General features: G+C 42.1%; 1 protein-coding gene across 1 annotated transcript; it reads left to right on the top strand.

The window, feature by feature from the left end:
• The first annotated feature begins 2,058 nt into the window (after positions 1 to 2,058).
• On the top strand, positions 2,059 to 21,007 carry klhdc3l (kelch domain containing 3-like). The gene is made up of 9 exons (XM_029637016.2): positions 2,059 to 2,164; positions 15,325 to 15,550; positions 15,832 to 15,914; positions 16,051 to 16,129; positions 16,406 to 16,449; positions 16,788 to 16,908; positions 17,084 to 17,270; positions 17,962 to 18,069; positions 18,281 to 21,007. The coding sequence occupies exons 2-9, from the start codon at positions 15,382 to 15,384 to the stop codon at positions 18,813 to 18,815; spliced, it is 1,326 nt and encodes a 441-aa protein (XP_029492876.2). The 5' UTR covers positions 2,059 to 2,164; positions 15,325 to 15,381; the 3' UTR covers positions 18,816 to 21,007.
• Positions 21,008 to 22,658: the final 1,651 nt, after the last annotated feature.

Here is a 22,658-nt window from a genome sequence, read left to right as displayed (position 1 = left end):
ATATAACGTAGCTGATTAAACAGCATGTTCATTACACAGGTGCACCTTGTGCTGGGGACAATAAAAGGCCACTCTAATATGTGCAGTTTTGTCACACAACACAATGCCACAGATGTCTCAAGTTTTGAGGGAGCGTGCAATTGACATGCTGATTGCAGGAATGTCCATCAGAGCTGTTGCCAGATAATTGAATGTTAATTTCTCTACGTCGTTTTAGAGAATTTGGCAGTATGTCCACCCGGCTTCACAATCACAGATAACGTGTATGGCGTCGTGTGGCGAGCGGTTTGTTGATGTCAACGTTGTGAATCTCGCGAGGAGATCCGGAGGCCAATTGTGAGATATCTGTGACCAACAGATGCATATCTGTATTCCCAGTAATGTGGAATCCATAGATTAAGGCCTAATTTATTTATTTAAATAGACGGATTTCCTTATATCAAGCTCACCTATACTGAACAAAAATAAAAATGCAACAATTTCAAAGATTTTATTAAGTTACAATTAATATAAGGAAATCAGTCAATTTAAATAAATAAATTAGGCCCTAATCTATGGATTTCATATGATTGGGAATACAGATATGCATCTGTTGGTCACAGATACCTCACAATTTTAATGACAATGGATTAATGATGTACTAGTGGCAGATGTGACAAAATGTTTACCATCCAATTTAATTTGCTAAAATGGTATTGTTACTTAAAAGTTCACTTTAATATAGAATAACCAATTACATTAACCCATTTTAAACTGGCATAACATGGTTATTGTATGGTAACAATGGTCATCACAATAGATTAGCAATCTAGTAAAAATATATCAAGTTCACTTAGATCTTGCTGTGAAGCTGTGTGTGTGTGCATCTGTGTATGTCTGTGTACTGTGTTCGTATGTCATTACTGTAAACACAAAAACATTACTGGAGCTAGGAAAAACTCCCTAGAAAGGCCGGAACCTAGGAAGAAACCTAGAGAGGAACCATGCCCTGAGGGGTGGCCAGTCCTCTTCTGGCTGTGCCGGGTTGAGATTATAACAGTTTAACATTTTAAAATTATAACATTTTAACAATTTAATATTTCCTAAACAGCATCACCGTTAGGCTACTGCAGCATCTGCAGCCACACTCTAATCGTGATATCAAATAAATGTTTTATAAGGCGCAAAAATGAAATACACGATTTTGTATCATTTTGATTATGGAATACTCACTACGTGTGCTTCAAACTGTTTAATTGGAATTATTTGTAGCTATATCGTCTCTATCTGTGCATGAGCGTGCATCCGACTCAGTTTCCCTACCAGAAAACATGCAATACAGTAAAGTGGAAACGTGCGGATGGCTTGACCTCGTTTTGCAAGTGTCGGCTCACTTGACCTCAGTGCATTACTGAGGGGTGCAACTCAATATTAGGAAGGTGTTCCTAATGTTTGGTATACTCAGTGTATATGCCATAGCAAACAATACAAAAATCCTGTAACCTTTTATTACGGGAGAATATAACAAGTACAAATATTACTCTTCATCCCCACAAGTCAATTATGTTTGAATATGTAATATGGAACAGTACATTAGCCAGCTCTTTGTCCTTGATGTACAGATTTGAGGGCCAATTCTTATTATGGAGCCAACAGATAAGATTTCCCAAATAATTTTGGATATCATTTTTAGAGGGATATTTTTCCAGTGACAGAAAATATTCCACTGATCTGGCATTTGATAAGGAATATAAATCACCTAATTGTCATAGACAGTATGCAATAATAACTTTTTATAGGTTCAAGGTCAAGTTTGAATGGAATATTTCGATATCATAAACAATCACATGCTTTTCATAGTGGCCTATCTCGTGCTTCTTATCTTTTTCTCCTTATGTCATAGTAGCCTATAGTAGTAAAGTGGACATATGCAGATTACACTGACAGGCAAACATTTACATTTGACTGTAATATGTGGGTGCAAATAGTAGCCTACTATCACGTGCTTTCTCCAGTGCTGGGGAAGAGTTTTTCATTTCTCAGTCTAGAGAAACACCCACACTTCCTGCTCAAACCACAATATGCCCCTCCTTCTGAATGAAATGCTCTTCAAAGCCCGGATGATCACTGCCGCGCAGCAAAACCCAATGAAGAGGAACGGGTGAGATATCGGCTCTCTAATCGGGTAATTTTGTTTTCTATGATGTAACTTTACATTTTCAATGTATAGACTATTCAACGATGCAGTAAGTGAGTTCAGCTTTGGCTGTGTAGGCTATGTAGCCTAGTAAAATGTAGCCTAAAAGGAAAATAAAATACATTACGTTTTTATTAGCTATTGAAATAGCGGTTTTGGTGAATTTTTCGTAAGGGTTTTATAATGATATATTTCCACAATGAAACCAACAATTATTCTAATGCCATAAGTAAGACATTGCAAATAATCTATTCATTTTATTTTACACAATGAAACATTTCTGGCCAGTGACCGTGCTCACATTGTAGCTAAACTTTTGTCACTTGTGAGTTTCTCTTCTGGAAAAGACCCTTCATGTAATGTACTGTATGTAGTAGCCTAGGCAAAGGATATTTGTAGAATAAGTATCCTTGGCTACATCTTGAGATTTAGGTGTACTTTTAATTTGACTGACTAGGTTGTAGTAGCCTATAACAGCATGGAACTATAAAGTCAGTAGGAGGAATGTGGTAAGAAACAGGCACAGAGTGAAATAGCGTGCCCTGCGTGTTGAAATAACGGTCACGTGCCCCTCCTAGACGTTCTCTTCCAGAGATGTCAAACTTGTATTTTTCCATGATCTGACTATTCCTTCGATTTCGTAATAACAATGTAATAATAGTTTGTGCTTTGTAGTTTGTAATAACATTGCAACGCACCTTTCTTAACCCAAACCTTTCTAATCAGGGTAGGCTAGTTGATTGAACAGAGAAATAGAAGCCTTCAGAAAATCACTTGAAAACAGTTGAGATAGAAGAATATAATATAATATCAGTGAAGGAATTGACTATATAATTTCCTGTTCACATAGGGTATGCCTTCACACAGTCATGGGGCTGTGCTTATGCTTCTCAATTTAATCAGTGTCATATCATATTGACTCATTTACAATGATCTAAATTCTTAATTCAAGATAGAGGAAGATAGGTACTGCTCCCAATGACCTACTTGCTTTTTAGAACACAAAAACAACCTTGAGGTTGGGGGCCCCCCAGATAGCATATGAACGTGTCATAAGCAATGGCAAAATATGTAGAATTGCAGGAAATTAGCTTTAACGGTCGACTTTGGGCACAAAAACCAATCCAACTCATTCTGAATTTTCTTTACCGAAATGAGGTATGCCTTTGGTGGTTCATCGATGTGTCATTCTGGTCATGAAGGCTGTGACTGACCTAGCTAGTTCATTAGCTAAGCTAGCCACTTGTAGCTAGCTAGTAACTCCTCCAGTATGTGTTGATGTCATTTCACATGATTTATTTTTGGACAGAGATCAGTAAGAAATGGCACTACCATAGCAAAATATTTTATTCCTAAAAAAAATGTAACCATTAAATTACCTGATATGGTGCATTTATCAGTTATACAGTTTAAAGCCTTTGTTTTGGGGTTTTCCCCAAAGTCAACCTTTTAAAGTAACTGTCCAGTGTTTCCAGATTTCTATGAAATATGATCTAGAATTAATTACATTATGAGTGAAATAGTTTTCCTTCCAAAAATGTTTTAAATAAGTATGTTAAAGGTCCTGAAAAGTCATTCTGAAAGGTACTTTTTCTCTCATGGCAACTACCAGGAAGCTTGAAAAGACAGGCTGAGTGGGCGGGGAGATTATATTCATGAGTTCGCCTTGACTGACAACTCTTTGAAATGCCTATGTCAAGCAACTTGGATGCAGTGAGAGGTGCTGCAGTATTAATGATCTCAAGCAAATTTGGTGATACACAAAGCAACTCAAACAACATTGAAACTGCATCAATTATATATTTAAGCAATAAGGCCCAAGGGGGTTTGGTATATGGAAAACAGAAAGGAAAATGCCCCATAGGACTGTTCACCCCCACCTGGGATATGGATGCCTGATGAAGACCTAAGGGTCGAAACGCTGTTATAAATAAAATCACCTGGGAGCATGAGCAGCAGTGTGCAGCGTTTTCCACTCTGTCTTCCATGAGTTTGTCTACATTTCGAGCACCTGCGGAAAGAACCAGGATGTGCGTGCGTATGTTCTTCAGATTTTGTTGGTGTAGGTCGTGTCTTTGGCTATGCCGGATTAAGTGATATGACATGCTATTCTATAAAATCCTTTCTCTGTAATTAATATTACCTGATTGAGCTAATCATGTAAATGTAATTAACTAGAAAGTCGGGGCACCACAAAATAATATTTATAGAGCTGTTATCTTCCGAATAAACTCTTAAAGACCTAGTAATATTTTACATCAATAGCAGTCAATATTAATCGTCACCTTATTTCAGTCTCATCTGAAAGTTGTAAATTCTTGGTTATCTTCACGAACCCTGGCTAACAAGTTGAATCAGCAATACAAAATTGGGTTTAATTATTTATTTACTAAATACCTAACTAATCACACAGAATTACATATACACAGATTGAATCATACATGATTACAAATTATGTCATAAAGGAAAACATCCCTAGCGGACGGAACAGATATGACAGCTGGTTACACAAAGAACGGGTGTTGGGTTTGAGTGAAAGAGCGGGAAGACTGAAGAACAAAGGGAGAAGCGATGTCTCTATCGGGCCGTAGGCAGCTACTCTATCGTAAATACAGAATCTTATGCATTCTAAATTACCGGCCATTTGGAAAAGGAAAATGCAATAAATATTTACTCTGAACTGCGCTTCAATAGGTTGGTGGTAGATTGAAGACCGTGTTGCCCAACAGAGTCCTTTGAAGAGTGTCTCTGGTGGAAACGTTGTAGTGTCGTCGTTGTGTGGTAGACGGGATACTCTGTCTGTCCTCTCCTAGCCCACGTTTACAGCGGCCGCTGCTAACTCAACGGCTAGGAGGTATCACTTCTATAGTGAATAAGAGTTCAAAGTTCATACCATTCGCAACCAAAGCTCATGCTGAGGTTGGCTTCATTCTGTAGTTATTATTTTAACCCTTCTGACATTGGACCGTCATCCTAATGTACCCGGAACAGGAGGTTACATTTTCATCAAGGACTTATATAGTGGAGGGAGAAGGGTGTGTTTCATAGTTTATAGCCCATGTCTCTTCACAGGAGTGGGCCACTGATTGAGCAGAGCCCTAACCTTATGAAAACCCAAATCTCTCATTTGGATGCTAAAATTACATTTAATAATTTCACCAATAATTTTATATTTAAACATTTGAATTGCATAACAATTCTATGTGAATCTGATAACTATAAAGTGTAGACGTTCCCAGATACAGTTTAGGTCGTCCTGTCATCAGTCATAATGTCTCAGATGACAACCGAACTGACATCATATTCATTAAGTACCAACGCATATTTTCAACTGGTTCTATTACCGAAATATGGTTCCTTTCCCTCCACTTGTTTGATGCTCCCAGACTCTCTGTTTAACAAAGGCTATTCAAGAGTCCCTCTGTAGAGTCAAGAGAGAGGGAAGGGAGAAAGCTATTTATGGGGGGAGGGGGTGTCATAAACCTTACCCAGAGGCCAACGTCATGACATGTGGTACTGTATATCAATCAAATTGATTTCAATCAATCAAATGTATTTATACATCCCTTTTTACATCAGCAGATGTCACAAGTTCAATACTGAAACCCAGCCTAAAACCCCAAACAGCAAGCAATGCAGATGTAGAAGCACAGTGGCTAGGAAAAACTCCCTAAAAAGGCTGGAACCTAGGAAGAAACCTAGAGAGGAACCAGGCTCTGCGGGGTGGCCAGTCCTCTTCTGGCTGTGCCGGGTGAAGATTATAAAAGAGTACATGGCCATTAACTTGTTTGGGATAGGGGGCAGTATTTTGACATCCGGATGAAAAGTGTGCCCAAAGTAAACTGCCTATTACTTTTTTTGATGTCCAAGATGGCGTAGCAGTAAGTCGTCCTGTCGTGTCATGTCCCTTGTATATAGAGCACCTGTGCTACCACCGTAGCATACTCCTGGGATACAATACCCGGGCCCACGACCGGTCTATCGATGTCACCGCATGAAGAGGAATAAACAGACTCACCCCATCGCGACGTCCCCCAAAGGCTAACTCTCTAGCCCTCGCTATCTCCTTGCTTGCTAATTCGGCCTGCTAACTGCTAGCTTGTCTAGCTCCGGTCCGCTAACTGCTACCTTGTTTAGCCTGGGCCTACGAACTGTTAGCTTGTTAGCACAGGCCTGCTAACCGTCTGAATCGCCGTGTCCCAAACACTCACTGGACCCATATTTACTTTCTATCTCTTTTTGATTTTTAATTCGTTTATACCTTCCGGAAACCTGCCTCACCCAATGTGATACGGAATCGCTATTATTTTAAATTTTTAGAACACACTCAAGAACCTCCAGAAGCTAACCAGCTAACTAGCTACAAGCTATTTAGTCATTGTTCGTTTTTTTAACCTGGATAACACTCGCCAGTCCAGCTTCCCTGCCCCATCCACCGCTGCCCCCTGGACACTGATCTCTTGGCTACATAGCTGATGCACGCTGGACTGTCCATTAATCACGGTACTCCATTCTGCTTGTTTGTTTCACCTGTCGGCCCCGTTGCCTAGTCAACGCCATTTTACCTGCTGTTGTTGTGCTAGCTGATTAGCTGTTGTTGTCTCACCTACTGTTTTAGCTAGCTTTCCCAATTCAACACCTGTGATTACTGTATGCCTCGCTGTATGTCTCTCTCAAATGTCAATATGCCTGATATACTGTTGTTCAGGTTAGTTATCATTGTTTTAGTTCACAATGGAGCCCCTAGTTCCACTCTTCATACCCCTGATACCTCCTTTGTCCCACCTCCCACACATGCAGTGACCTCACCCATTACAACCAGCATGTCCAGAGATACAACCTCTCTCATCATCACCCAGTGCCTGGGCTTACCTCCGCTGTACCCGCACCCCACCATACCCCTGTCTGCGCATTATGCCCTGAATATATTCTACCATGCCCAGAAACCTGCTCCTCTTATTCTCTGTCCCCAACGCTCTAGGCGACCAGTTTTGATAGCCTTTAGCCGCACCCTCATACTACTCCTTCTCTGTTCCGCGGGTGATGTGGAGGTAAACCCAGGCCCTGCATGTCCCCAGGCACCCTCATTTGTTGACTTCTGTGATCGAAAAAGCCTTGGTTTCATGCATGTCAACATCAGAAGCCTCCTCCCTAAGTTTGTTTTACTCACTGCTTTAGCAGACTCTGCTAACCCTGAAGTCCTTGCCGTGTCTGAATCCTGGCTCAGGAAAGCCACCAAAAACTCAGAGATTTCCATACCCAACTATAACATCTTCCGTCAAGACAGAACTGCCAAAGGGGGAGGAGTTGCAGTCTACTGCAGAGATAGCCTGCAAAGTAATGTCATACTTTCCAGGTCCATACCCAAACAGTTCGAACTACTAATTTTGAAAATTACTCTCTCCAGAAATAAGTCTCTCACTGTTGCCGCCTGCTACCGACCCCCCTCAGCTCCCAGCTGTGCCCTGGACACCATTTGTGAATTGATCGCCCTCCATTTAGCTTCAGAGTTTGTTCAGTTAGGTGACCTAAACTGGGATATGCTTAACACCCCGGCAGTCCTACAATCTAAGCTAGATGCCCTCAATCTCACACAAATCATCAAGGAACCCACCAGGTACAACCCTAACTCTTTAACAAGGGCACCCTCATAGACGTCATCCTGACCAACTGGCCCTCCAAATACACCTCCGCTGTCTTCAACCAGGATCTCAGCGATCACTGCCTCATTGCCTGTATCCGCTACGGAGCCGCAGTCAAACGACCACCCCTCATCACTGTCAAACGCTCCCTAAAACACTTCTGTGAGCAGGCCTTTCTAATCGACCTGGCCCGGGTATCCTGGAAGGACATTGACCTCATCCCGTCAGTTGAGGATGCCTGGTCATTCTTCAAAAGTAACTTCCTCACCATTTTAGATAAGCATGCTCCGTTCAAAAAATACAGAACTAAGAACAGATACAGCCCTTGGTTCACTCCAGACCTGACTGCCCTCGACCAGCACAAAAACATCCTGTGGCGGACTGCAATAGCATCGAATAGTCCCCGTGATATGCAACTGTTCAGGGAAGTCAGGAACCAATACACACAGTCAGTCAGGAAAGCTAAGGCCAGCTTCTTCAGGCAGAAGTTTGCATCCTGTAGCTCCAACTCCAAAAAGTTCTGGGACACTGTGAAGTCCATGGAGAACAAGAGCACCTCCTCCCAGCTGCCCACTGCACTGAGGCTAGGTAACACGGTCACCACCGATAAATCCATGATTATCGAAAACTTCAATAAGCATTTCTCAACGGCTGGCCATGCCTTCCGCCTGGCTACTCCAACCTCGGCCAACAGCTCCGCCCCCCGCAGCTCCTCGCCCAAGCCTCTCCAGGTTCTCCTTTACCCAAATCCAGATAGCAGATGTTCTGAAAGAGCTGCAAAACCTGGACCCGTACAAATCAGCTGGGCTTGACAATCTGGACCCTCTATTTCTGAAACAATCGCCGCCATCGCAACCCCTATTACCAGCCTGTTCAACCTCTCTTTCATATCGTCTGAGATCCCCAAGGATTGGAAAGCTGCCGCAGTCATCCCCCTCTTCAAAGGGGGAGACACCCTGGACCCAAACTGTTACAGACCTATATCCATCCTGCCCTGCCTATCTAAGGTCTTCGAAAGCCAAGTCAACAAACAGGTCACTGACCATCTTGAATCCCACCGTACCTTCTCCGCTGTGCAATCTGGTTTCCGAGTCGGTCACGGGTGCACCTCAGCCACACTCAAGGTACTAAACGATATCATAACCGCCATCGATAAAAGACAGTACTGTGCAGCCGTCTTCATCGACCTTGCCAAGGCTTTCGACTCTGTCAATCACCATATTCTTATCGGCAGACTCAGTAACCTCGGTTTTTCGGATGACTGCCTTGCCTGGTTCACCAATTACTTTGCAGACAGAGTTCAGTGTGTCAAATCGGAGGGCATGCTGTCCGGTCCTCTGGCAGTCTCTATGGGGGTGCCACAGGGTTCAATTCTCGGGCCGACTCTTTTCTCTGTATATATCAATGATGTTGCTCTTGCTGCGGGCGATTCCCTGATCCACCTCTACGCAGACGACACCATTCTATATACTTTCGGCCCGTCATTGGACACTGTGCTATCTAACCTCCAAACGAGCTTCAATGCCATACAACACTCCTTCCGTGGCCTCCAACTGCTCTTAAACGCTAGTAAAACCAAATGCATGCTTTTCAACCGATCGCTGCCTGCACCCGCATGCCCGACTAGCATCACCACCCTGGATGGTTCCGACCTTGAATATGTGGACATCTATAAGTACATAGGTGTCTGGCTAGACTGCAAACTCTCCTTACAGACTCATATCAAACATCTCCAATCGAAAATCAAATCAAGAGTCGGCTTTCTATTCCGCAACAAAGCCTCCTTCACTCACGCCGCCAAGCTTACCCTAGTAAAACTGACTATCCTACCGATCCTCGACTTCGGCGATGTCATCTACAAAATGGCTTCCAACACTCTACTCAGCAAACTGGATGCAGTTTATCACAGTGCCATCCGTTTTGTCACTAAAGCACCTTATACCACCCACCACTGCGACTTGTATGCTCTAGTCGGCTGGCCCTCGCTACATATTCGTCGCCAGACCCACTGGCTCCAGGTCATCTACAAGTCCATGCTAGGTAAAGCTCCACCTTATCTCAGTTCACTGGTCACGATGGCAACACCCATCCGTAGCACGCGCTCCAGCAGGTGTATCTCACTGATCATCCCTAAAGCCAACACCTCATTTGGCCGCCTTTCGTTCCAATACCCTGCTGCCTGTGACTGGAACGAATTGCAAAAATCGCTGAAGTTGGAGTCTTTTATCTCCCTCACCAACTTCAAACATCAGCTATCTGAGCAGCTAACCGATCGCTGCAGCTGTACATAGTCTATTGGTAAATAGCCCACCCATTTTCACCTACCTCATCCCCATTCTGTTTTTATTTATTTACTTTTCTGCTCTTTTGCACACCAATATCTCTACCTGTATATGACCATCTGATCATTTATCACTCCAGTGTTAATCTGCAAAATTGTAATTATTCGCCTACCTCCTCATGCCTTTTGCACACATTGTATATAGACTCCCTCTTTTTTTTCTACTGTGTTATTGACTTGTTAATTGTTTACTCCATGTGTAACTCTGTGTTGTCTGTTCACACTGCTATGCTTTATCTTGGCCAGGTCGCAGTTGCAAATGAGAACTTGTTCTCAACTAGCCTACCTGGTTAAATAAAGGTGAAATAAAATGTAAAGAATTACTCAGGCCCAGAAGCTAGGATATGCAGATCATTTGTAGATTTGGATAGAAAACACTCTAAAGATTCTAAACCTGTTAACATAATGTCTGTGAGTATAACAGAACCAATATGGCAGGCGAAACCCCAAGGACAACCCCCCCCCAAAAAAATGATTCAGCCTACCACTATTTTCAATGGCCATCACTTTTATTATAAGGCCAAGTCCTCCCAGATTGCTGTTCCTAGGGCTTCAACTAGATGTCAACAGTCTTTAGAAAGAGTTTCAGGCTGGTTTTTGGAAAAATGAGCCAGAAATTGTAGTTGTTCTAGGTGGCTTCCATTTTGGCTGTAGTGTTTCCAAGTGTGTATTTTTCTCCGGTAAAGACAATAACAATTCTTCGTCTTAAATTTTATAGTTTATTTGCATATTAGGGTACCTAAGGATTGAATTATAAATGTTGCCCCCCAAAAAAAATGATTCAGCCTACCACTATTTTCAATGGCCATCACTTTTATTAAAAGGCCAAGTCCTCCCAGATTGCTGTTCCTAGGGCTTCAACTAGATGTCAACAGTCGTTAGAAAGAGTTTCAGGCTGGTTTTTGGAAAAATGAGCCAGAAATTGTAGTTGTTCTAGGTGGCTCCCATTTTGGCTGTAGTGTTTCCAAGTGTGTATTTTTCTCCGGTAAAGACAATAACAATTCTCCGTCTTAAATTTTATTGTTTATTTGCGTATTAGGGTACCTAAGGTTTGAATTATAAATGTTGTTTGACTTGTTTGGAAAAGTTTATTAGTAATGTTTGGAATTCATTTTGTATGCATTTTGATGGAGGGAAACTGGGTGGATTATTGACTGAAGCACGCCAGCTAAACTGAGTTTTTGTGGATATAAGGAAGGACATTATCGAACAAAAGGACAATTTGTGATGTAACTGGGACCTTTTGTAGTGCCAACAGAAGAAGATCATCAAAGGTAAGGCATTTTTTACATCGCTATTTCTGACTTTCTTGTCGCACCTGCGGATTCAAGTTCCTCGACGTACACATCACTGACGATCTGAAATGGTCCAACCACACAGACAGTGTGGTGAAGAAGACTGAAGAAATTTGGCTTGGCACCTAAAACCCTCACAAACTTTTACAGATGCACAGTTGAGAGCATCCGGTCGGGCTGTATCACTGCCTGGTACGGCAACTGCACCGGGCGCAACCACAGGGCTCTCCAGAGGGTGGTGCGGTCTGCCCAATGCATCCCCGGGGGTAAACTACCTGCCCTCCAGGACACCTAGAACACCCGATGTCATAGGAAGGCCAAAAAGATCATCAAGGACATCAACCACACGAGCCATGGCCTCTTCACCCTGCTATTATCCAGAAGGCGAGGTCAGTACAGGTGCATCAAAGCTTGGACCGAGAGACTGAAAAACAGCTTCTATCTCAAGGCCATCAGGCTTTTAAACAGCCATCACTAGCCGGCTACCACCCGGTTATTCAACCCTGCACCTTAGAGACTGCTGCCCTATATACTGTACATAGACAATCACTGGTCACTTTAATAATGTTTACATACTGTACTACTTTACTCATCTCATATGTATATACTGTATTCTATTCTACTGTATTTTAGTCAATGCCACTCTGATATTGCTCAAACTAACATTTATATATTTCTTAATTCTATTCGTTTTCCCCCCCTTTTTTTCTTTAAACTTTTAGATTTGTGTGTATTGTTGTGAATCGTTTTTAGATACTACTGCAGCTAGGAACACAAGCATTTCACTACACCTGCAATAACCTCCAAATATGTGTATGTGACCAATAACATTTTATTTGATTTGATTTGTCATACTTTGGTCATCGTACTTCCAATATCATCAAATGTCATGAAAAACATGATTTTGACTCTTCATGGCCTTTAAAAATAATATTTTCTCTGTTGGAATGATGTGGGCGTATCTCAACAACGGAATGGTGTGGATGTATACCGGTCATTAAAAATATTAATGTAGGTAGACTGATGGCCAGCTCACCCACGTCATCCGCTATGAGGAAATAACACATTTTTTAAACGGTCTGTTTGAGATACAAGTTTGAGGTGGGGTTTTTGAAGTGTTTTTTCTCTCCAATATTTGCTTTGGCCACAAATACGAGTGTAGGATGAGTCAACAACATTATTTCAGCCTCCACATTGACTCTGTACTGGTACCTCCTAATTTGTAAGTCGCTCTGGATAAGAGCGTCTGCTAAATGACTTAAATGTAAATGTAATTTCGGTATGAGTTAACAGAATATGTAAGTGAGACTTTCACTAGACATTTACTTTAAAACAGCACATTTTTCTCTCTGCCCCATTGCAAAATGTGTGAAAATGCAGGAAGTTAGTTTTCATTAAAAATGTTTTCCCCCAAAACAAACTTTGGGTGTTGGGCGGACTACCACGTAGCCTTTCATTTACTGTATGTTGCAAACTGTTTTCAAAATGTAGAAGTGGAGAAGTTGCTTGTTGACCCCCACAATGAAATTGGGCAGGGGACTAGTGGTGTTACCTATTTTTTGGGTGCAGGAGCGCCCCAAAAAATGTAATGGACATCATCATTTCTTAAAGTTCATATCCTATTGAATATCATAATAGAATATGCAGAAAATCCTTCGATTTCAATGTCTGCCTATGCCCACACATAGTAGTCTAGGTTTGCATCCAATTGGTGACAGATTTTCATGCGAATATTCTAAAATCTGCATAAAAACAATATTCACATTTTCCCACCAGAGATGTTTCCATCTACTATTTCAACTATTTTGGGTTATATAGCGAATGTGCCAACACTGGTCATAGCACATGCACTCTAGCCAACAGCTGGCAGATACAGAGCAGGTATAGCCTACCAGGTCTACATGAGATTTTTATAGACAAAATAGCGAGATTATTTTAATTTGTCAAACGGCAGCCAAGCATTGATCATCATGTCACCAGAATAATATCAATATTTATTAGAAAGTAGCATCAAGCTCATCACCATGCACTTTCACCACCCTGTGAAGTTCATCATAACTTATTTCATCTGTAGCATAATAAACTGCAAGTCCTAGTGGGAGGACCACACGACATGTTATTGCGTGACATCGATATGATAGTTATCATATCAATATTTGCGTATAAAGGTGCATAATTTTTTGCATAATTAATTTTACCGACACCAAAAGATCCCAGCTTGTCAAACGTATTTTGTTTTGTCAACATTTGGAAAGTTTACGGACAAATCTGCTGTTTCCATCAGGCCTGTCGTGACATTTGTAATCCGACATGTAGGCCTACTTTACTTGCATAAAAACGTTGGATGGAAACCTGGTTTGTGTCAAGAAAATGTCTTACTTGTTTCACCCTCAAACACCAAGTTAGGCACACCTAATTTCAAAATATGTCATCATCACTGTGAATCGTGAATGATAGGCCTAATTCTTCATGTTTTACCGGTGAAATGTCCAAACCTCGTCTGCATACCAATCTCATTGGATTTCAATCAGATTCATGGGAATATGATTTTTAGATCTTCTTGAATTACTGTTTTGAGAGCGAATTAGACCAGATGTTGTTAAACTATAAACATTGTATTTTGTTTCAATCAAAGCATATATTCTGCCTCGTGGCAGGTGCTGATTTTGGCACATCTTAAAGCTAACCATCCTAAGAGTTTTTTTTGGGTGTAACAGTAACATTATAGGCCTATTATGTCATGCTATTATATTCAGTTCTGTTATAATATGAATGAATTATTATGTGATCTTGCGAGACATTGCTTCAGAATACATTTTCCAGAAATATTTTTACCAGCTCTGTGTAGCACTATACCCCTGGAGGGGACTGTGGATCTGTCTCTGTCCATTAGCTCGTTAGTACGTTAGTCACATGCGATATCTCAGACAGCACTGGCCCAATGTTGATGAAACTTGGGTGAATAATATGTCTTGCCATAGAGATTCGTATTTACAAAATTACACTGATTGGCCCAAGGGGGAGCTGCATCATTCGTGGTGACAACATGTGTACTGTTGCGATGGTTACTTGTTGCTTGTTTGTACTATACAAATTAATATACACATGTATTATGAATACTCAAAAACCATACAAAGTACTAAGACAAATGTCTCTTTTTGGGTATGAAGCTGACTGTTCTGGTTATATAATGAAGTACTTGTATACAGTTAGCCTGGTCCCAGATCTAATTGTGCTGTGTATGTTTGGCCTGGCAAAGTTGGCAAGACAACATAGCAGATATAGGCTCAGGCTATAGTCATAAGAGTGTGAGGAGTTAAAATAATGAATATGTTGCCTGCATAGGGAGGTCTCCTCCCTGCGTTACCCACAGAGTCAGGTGCTCTGCCTGTAGAGGGTGTCAGATGAGCACACAAGCATACTTCAGCAGCAACAACAAATGCTGTCTTGGCAACTGTGTCTATGTAGGACTGTCATCCATACGTTGGCGACATAATGGAGTGTGGTGGTGGCCGACTTTGTGTCCTGACCAATGGTGTTGCCTGGGGTTGCAGTGCATTGTCTGTTATATTAGGTGCCTCTTCAAACAGGTTTTGTCACACCCGGGGACAGAGAAGCCGCTCAGAGAGAAGCATGACATCAGATACTTCACTGTTAGTTTTTTCCTGAGGATAATAGTTAATTGAACGTTTATTTTCTTGCAGCTGCAGAGGGATTCAAATTTCATACGGACTGTTTTGGTTAAAGGTTTCTTCACTGTGTCCATTGAATCTCTTTCCAAAGACAACAACTAAGGAGAACAGTCACATGACACCTGTAGTGGTTAGTGGTTGACAACTAGTGTTGCTGTGCCTATTCTTCACCATGCAGTCATTTTCCTGAGGAGAATAGCAGCCCAATGACAGCTGAGATTGAGGATGCCCTAGTATGAGCCGGAGGAGCAGTAGCAGCCCCAGCCTGTGGACCGTACTGCCTCAGAGTGGCCCTGCACCATGTGAACGCTACAAGCACGCCTGCTGCTCCTACGGGGACAGTGTCTTTGTGTTGGGAGGGAGGGAGAGCCACTCGCTCAGGGACTTCTGGAGGTATAATGTTGGTAAGTGACTAGTCTCTGGTGACAGGCTGTTATTATAGCTGGCCAGCATGCAGGCAATATTTTCTTCTAGGTTCATTAAAAGATTAGTAAATGTCAGATACACTATACTTTTTCTAAGTCATAATTATTATAACTTTGTTTATATTGTGACCTGGTCTGCTACAAACTGTATATGTCAGTTATGCAGAATGTGATTCAATTATGTTATAAGTGTTATACAGTGATGTTGTTACACATTAGGAATGTGGGTATGGACCTAACCACTGTGTGTGTCTATGTAGTACGCAATGAGTGGACAGAGTTGGACTGTAGCTGTGAGGCAGCACCTGAGGAGCTTCAGGAACATTCCATGGTGGCCCATCAGGTAGGGTTCTATCTATGTCATCTGTATGGTTATATCAAGGTAATATCAATGTCATTGTATCTCAGACTGCTTAGCATTGCTTTACATGGTAGGCTTCATGTAGCTCAATGTTGATTGTAAATCATTATCTTTACAGGGTGTTCTGTATGTCTTCGGTGGAATGATTGATTCTGCGTACACTATATGGAAAACCCCCCTCTGGGTGTTTGATATTGGTAAAATCCACTGTGGGCAACATACACCTCAATAACTACTGACACAATCATAATGATCCAACAACATCCCAAACACTTCTACTCCTCACAAGAAAGAAGTGTTAAAACATGTTCAAACTTGCATCTGGCATTTAAAATCCTACCTGACAACATAAAAAAGTTGGTACTAGCTCACAGTTCTCATAGGGAGTGACGGCAAAGAAAAGCTGCCATTCTGCCTTTGTTTCTCTGTGAGTCCTGCACAGTTGTCAGTGTCCTTTCTCATATCTCTTGCAGTGAAAGAGCAGTGGGTGTCCTGGCAGGATAGGAACCCCCCTCAGGTATGTAATGTAAAAGTAAATGCTCCATATACCAGGGAAATTGAGAGTGACAATGTATCCATGCTCATTTTCCACAGCTCGCACAAATGCACCACTATAAATTATTAAAAGAACAGTACATATTAATTTGTATACCCTCTCATATCAAGTACGGTTTTAACTGCAATGAATGAAAAACATAATCAATTGATTAACTAAATGTAACAACAGCATACGGCAGCTCTATAAACTGGCCCATAGCATGATTAATAGTAATAGCTGATCAAGTACGGTTCCCATGCTTTGTACTGATATTGATGACATCCCTCATGGCCGTCCATATGCTAACATGTTAACAGAATCAGGTGCCAGTCAACAGGAAGGGCCACAGTGCCGTGGTGTTTAGCTCTGCCATGTACATCTACGGAGGATACATTGACATGAGAGCCTCATCACAGGAGTTTTGGAAGTTAGAACTTGGTGAGTTAGACGTTTTCTATGGATAGATCATTTGGTTTTCGTGATTATCATTTAATAACAACGCATTGCTGTCACATTTCCAGAGAAAACAATAATGATATCATGACTGGAATATGTTTTGAATTTACCAACACTTCACTTAACACTGTCTTGTGTGTGTGTGTGTGTGTGTCAGACACTATGGTGTGGTCCCTGCTGGACTGTACCCAGACAGAGGTGGGTCCAGGTCCCAGACACAGCCACTCTGCCATGACACATCTGGACTGCATGTACCTTTTCGGGGGTCTGAGAGGCCTGAGGGAGCAGAGGGATCTGTGGAGATGGAACTCTACCAGTCATTCCTGGAGCTGTCTCAATGCCACGTGAGTGATCTCTGCTCCCTCTTTATTTGTCTCTATCTCTCTCTCTCTCTCTCTCTCTGCCTCTGGGGTTTCAATGGATACTACATATTTATGAAAATAGTTTTCAAGGGTGCAGGCACTGACAACTTTCAATACCCTTATGGAGGATACTTTTAGGACTGTTCCATTGGCTCCATTGTACTGGGTAAGCTAAGTCAAGCTCTGGTCAAGTATTTGAAAGAATTTGAGATAATGTATTTGACCCAGGTCTGTTTCAGGCACTGACAACCTCAACAGCCTTATGGAGGGCAATATCATGTCAATTATAATGTCTCTTTATGGGCTCAGTTATTTTGTGTGGCAATTTGTTCAGCGTTTTTACTCTCAACAGGAAATGCAAAACAGTGTCTGAATGTCTGAAACCAGACAATGTTATCTGGCGCCGAGCCACCAGATTAATTTGCTTAACCTGTAGCTTTTACCTCTCACAAACCTCTATCATCATTCAATATTAATTGTTATGTTTGAATAAATAATTGGAATTGTGCAGTTTATGTACACACAGCACATTCAGTAAATCAGCAATCTAAGTGATGTTATCTTTTCCACACAAAGCAAAAAAACTAACAATAGACGAATTGTGTTGCTTGTTGAACAATGCGTTGTGTTGTTTTTCCTTCCTTCCTGTCTGTCCTGTGGATGTGTTATACAGATCAGGCCCCTCTAAGCTGGTGGGCCACTCAACTGTGGTCTACCGGGACAGCATGCTTCTGTTTGGAGGAGGAGAGAGCCAGCACACACCCAGGAGCTGTCTATGGAGGTACAGCTTCACCATTCAGACCTGAGTCACTCTTCACATTTTGAATGGAGTTTCTATCGTAAATGTTTCTATCGTAAATAGCGTCCTAAATAATAGTAATAACTATAAGTCAGAAGTAAGAGAAATATCTAGAGTGTGCTTGCTGAAGCAAGCTACACTGAATATATAATAATATAAGATATGCCATTTAGCAGGTGCTTTTTATCCACAGGTACAGCTTCACCACCCAGACCTGGGGGAAGCTAGCCGTGCTACCCGGCTCCAACCCACCTCCCCACAGGATCTACCACTGCTGTGCTGGCCTGGGCCCTAGCTACCAGCCTTCCGTGACCACAACCACCAGCACCACCCTGATCCCCAGCACCACCATCAGAAACAGACTTGACAGCAAGATACGGCCGTTCAAGAACAAATGCTTCCCATCCTCCTCAAAGACAGAGGGCACTATAGAGCTGGAGACGTTTAGTAGCTCGGAGAAGCTATTGACTGAAGTGGGGGACTATTGTAATGGTCTAAGTGGGAATGACACTCAGCGGTTTGGGAATTGTCTGACCTTTGAGAACCAGGAGGCCTTCAGTAAGCAGTGGAGCTGTGAGAATATAGAGGAGGATGGTTCAGGTAAACCAGAGGAGAGCCATGAGAGCATAGCACAAAACCTGCCTGATTTGCTACTGGTGCTGGGGGGAAAGCCCTTAGTTAGACACACGGTCATCTCTGTGTGGCAGATGACATTGGCTGACTTCTGAGCTTTGAGAGAAGGGATGACATTTTAAACTACAGTGCCTTGGAGAGTATTCATCCCCCCTTAGCGTATTTCCTATTTTGTTGCGTTACAACCTGTAATTTAAATGGATTTTTGGCAGGATTTCATGTAATGGACATACACAAAATAGTCCAAATTGGTGAAGTGAAATGAAAAAAATTACTTGTTTCAAAAATAAATAAAAATAAATAAAAAAATGGAAAAGTGGTGCATATGTATTCACCCCATTTGCTATGAAGCCCCTAAATAAGATCTGGTGCAACCAATTACCTTCAGAAGTCACATAATTAGTTCAATAAAGTGCACCTGTGTGCAATCTAAGTGTCACATGATCTGTCACATGATCTCAGTATATATACACACCTGTTCTGAAACGCCCCAGAGTCTGCAACACCACCAAGCAAGCGGCACCATGAAGACCAAGGAGCTCTCCAAACAGGTCAGAGACAAAGTTGTGGAGAAGTACAGATCAGGGTTGGGTTATAAAACAATATCTGAAACTTTGAACATCCCACGGAGCACTATTTAATCCATTATTAAAAAATGGAAAAAATATCGCACCACAACAAACCTGCCAAGAGAGGGCCGCCCACCAAAACTCATGGACCAGGCAAGGAGGGCATTAATTAGAGAGGCAACAAAGAGACCAAAAATAACCCTGAAGGAGCTGCAAAGCGCCACAGTGGAGATTGGAGTATCTGTACATAGGACCACTTTAAGCTGCACACTCCACAGAGTTGGGCTTTATGGAAGAGTGGCCAGAAAAAAAGCCATTGCTTAAAGAAATAAATAAGCAAATGCATTTGGTGTTCGCCAAAAGACATGTGGGAGACTCCCCAAACATATGGAAGAAGGTACTCTGGTCAGATGAGACTAAAATTGAGCTTTTTGGCCATCAAGGAAAACGCTATGTCTGGCGCAAACCCAACACCTCCCATCACCCGAGAACACCATCCCTACAGTGAAGCATGGTGGTGGCAGCATCATGCTATGGGGATGTTTTTCATTGGCAGGGACTGGGAAACTGGTCAGAATTGAAGGAATGATGGAAGGCACTAAATACAGGGAAATTCTTGAGGGAAACCTGTTTCAGTCTTCCAGAGATTTGAGACTGGGACTGAGATTCACCTTCCAGCAGGAAAATGACCCTAAGCATACTGCTAAAGCAACACTTGAGTGGTTTAAGGGGAAACATTTAAATGTCTTGGAATGGCCTAGTCAAAGCCCAGACCTCAATCCAATTGAGAATATGTGGTATGACTTAACGATTGTGGTACAATAGCAGAACCCATCCAACTTGAAGGAGCTGGAGCAGTTTTGCCTTGAAGAATTGGAAAAAATCCCAGTGGCTGGATGTGCCATGCTTATAGAGACATACCACAAGAGACTTGCAGCTGTAATTGCTGACTTGCAGCTGTAATTACTGCAAAAGGTGGCTCTACGAAGTATTGACTTTATGGGTGGTGGGGGGGAGGGGGGGTGAATAGTTATGCACACTCAAGTTCAGTTTTTTTGTCTTATTTCTTGTTTGTTTCACAATAAAACATATTTTACATCTTCAAAGTGGTGGGCATGGTAGGCATGTTGTGTAAATCAAATGATACAAACCCCCAAAAATCTAGTTTAATTCCAGTTTGCATGACAACAAAATAGGACAAATGCCAAGGGGGTGAATACTTTCACAAGCCACTGTATTTAAAAGAAAAATGGCATATATTTATATGGAAATGTATCACAAAGCATGGGTGTGATGCAGCTGTTGATGCATAGCGTTCCCACGCTAAGGTGTTATTTAGTCCACATATCAGTCCCAAATATACTGTACATATCTTAATCTTTGTTTATTCAGCTGAATAATCGTTCAGTTTTAAGAAAACAATTCAGCAAATCTATTTTGCAGAGAATCCAAAAAATAATCATTGTACCTATATTCCCAAGTGTTATGTTTTAGATAGTTAAAAAAGGACATTGTTGTCAATGTTAAACCAAGTGTTAAACCACATTAATTATGAAATTGTTTGTACTCAAAAATATTGCATTTTTTATGTTTTGTGTTTGTGAAAATGGGAGAATATCCCCAATTAACACATTGGTTTTGAAATATTGTATACATTTTAGCAATTACATTTACTTTTGATACTTAAGTTTATTAAAACCAAATGCTTTTTGACTTTTCATTTTCTATTATGGTATCTTTACTTTTACTCAAGTATGATAATTGGGTACTTTTTCCAACACTGCCGGTTTTGAATTCATTTCCCGACAATGTTCCTGTCCTGCTAAGCATTCAAAATGTAACAAGCACTTTTGGGTGTCAGGGAAAATGTACGGAGTAAAAAGTTCATTATTTTCTTTAGAAATGTAGTGGAGGAAAATGAAAAGTTGTCAATAAATAAATAGTAAAGTAAAGTACAGATACCCCAAAAAACTACTTAACTAGTACTATACGTATTTTTACTTAAATACTTTACACCACTGAAAACCGGTCACTAGGGGCAACAGTGAGAGCTATTACCATCAAATAGGGTGTTGCGGATGAGCTCCAGCTCCGAGGGTCAAGTTTTCAATCCCAGGGCTAGACCCTCGTTTTGCATTTTGAGTTTTAACCCTATCCCAAACCTTAACCATTACCTTAACAATTCTGAATGAATTCCTAAACTTAACCATTGAAATGTTTGTTAATGGTAAAACATCAGATTCTGCAATGACACTGAGAACTTGTTGGTCATTCCACCAATTAGGTGCCTTTTGAGTAGTAAAAAAACAAAACAAAATTTTATAAAGAGCAAATGTTCAAGTTAATCTCTAATCCCATCTTAATGTCACGTTTTATCAAGGTGGGTGGAATCAGGCGCAGAGATATTTGACAGTTTATTCTCCGGCGCACGAAAAACACGGTCAACCCAACACACAGGGTGAATAATCCAAACCAGGATCAAAAATAGACCGGAGAATAAAACACAAGCACTACACCAAATGACATGAATACAAAAACAATCCCGCACAAAACAAGGGCGGGACAACCTACTACATATAAGGACGTTAATTAAACTAAAATACACACAGGTGAAACTAATAAGACAAAACCAATAGACAAACGAAAAAGGGATCGGTAGTGGCTAGTAGGACGGTGACGACGACCGCCGAGCACCGCCCGAACAGGCAGGAGAGCCAACTTTGGCGGAAGTTGTGACAGTACCCCCCCTCTGACGCGCGGCCCCCGCAGCGCGCCGCCACCGTCCTCGAGGACGACCCGGAGGACGAGGTGCTGGGCGATCCGGGTGGAGGCGGTGGAAATCTCTCAGGAGAGAAGGGTCCAAAATGTCCCCCACCGGAACCCAGCATCTCTCCTCCGGACCGTACCCCTCCCAGTCCACGAGGTACTGTAGGCCCCCAACCCGGCGTCTCGAATCCAGAATGCCCCGAACTGTGTACGCCAGGGACCCCTCGATGTCCAGAGGGGGCGGAGGGACTTCAGGCACCTCACCTTCTTGCAGGGGACCAGCCACCACCGGCCTGAGGAGAGACACATGAAACGAGGGGTTAATACGGTAATACCTAGGAAGTTGTAACCTGTAACACACCTCGTTTATTCTCCTCAGGACTTTGAACGGCCCCACACACTGCGGCCCCAGCTTCCGACAGGGCAGGCTGAGGGGCAGGTTTCGGGTCGAGAGCCAGACCCTGTCCTCCGGTGCAAAGACGGGGGCCTCACTGCGGTGCTGGTCAGCGCTCCTCTTCTGCCGTTCTCCCGCTAACCGTAGTGAGTCCTGAACGGCTTTCCAGGTGTCCTTGGAGCGCTGTACCCATTCCTCCACCGCAGGAG

Source organism: Oncorhynchus nerka, linkage group LG3 (assembly GCF_034236695.1).
Source record: "Oncorhynchus nerka isolate Pitt River linkage group LG3, Oner_Uvic_2.0, whole genome shotgun sequence".
Classification (NCBI taxonomy): Eukaryota; Metazoa; Chordata; class Actinopteri; order Salmoniformes; family Salmonidae; genus Oncorhynchus; species Oncorhynchus nerka.
Note: the sequence above shows the minus strand (reverse complement) of the source record. Positions and strands in the feature narration are given on the sequence as shown.

Excerpts from the sequence above, each read along its gene's own strand:
- klhdc3l (XM_029637016.2), top strand. The coding sequence starts at position 15,382 with ATGAGCCGGAGGAGCAGTAGCAGCCCCAGCCTGTGGACCGTACTGCCT. Across the intron at positions 16,450-16,787 it reads AGGATAGGAACCCCCCTCAG|AATCAGGTGCCAGTCAACAG; the intron begins GTATGTAATGTA and ends ACATGTTAACAG. Across the intron at positions 18,070-18,280 it reads CCCAGGAGCTGTCTATGGAG|GTACAGCTTCACCACCCAGA; the intron begins GTACAGCTTCAC and ends TTTTATCCACAG.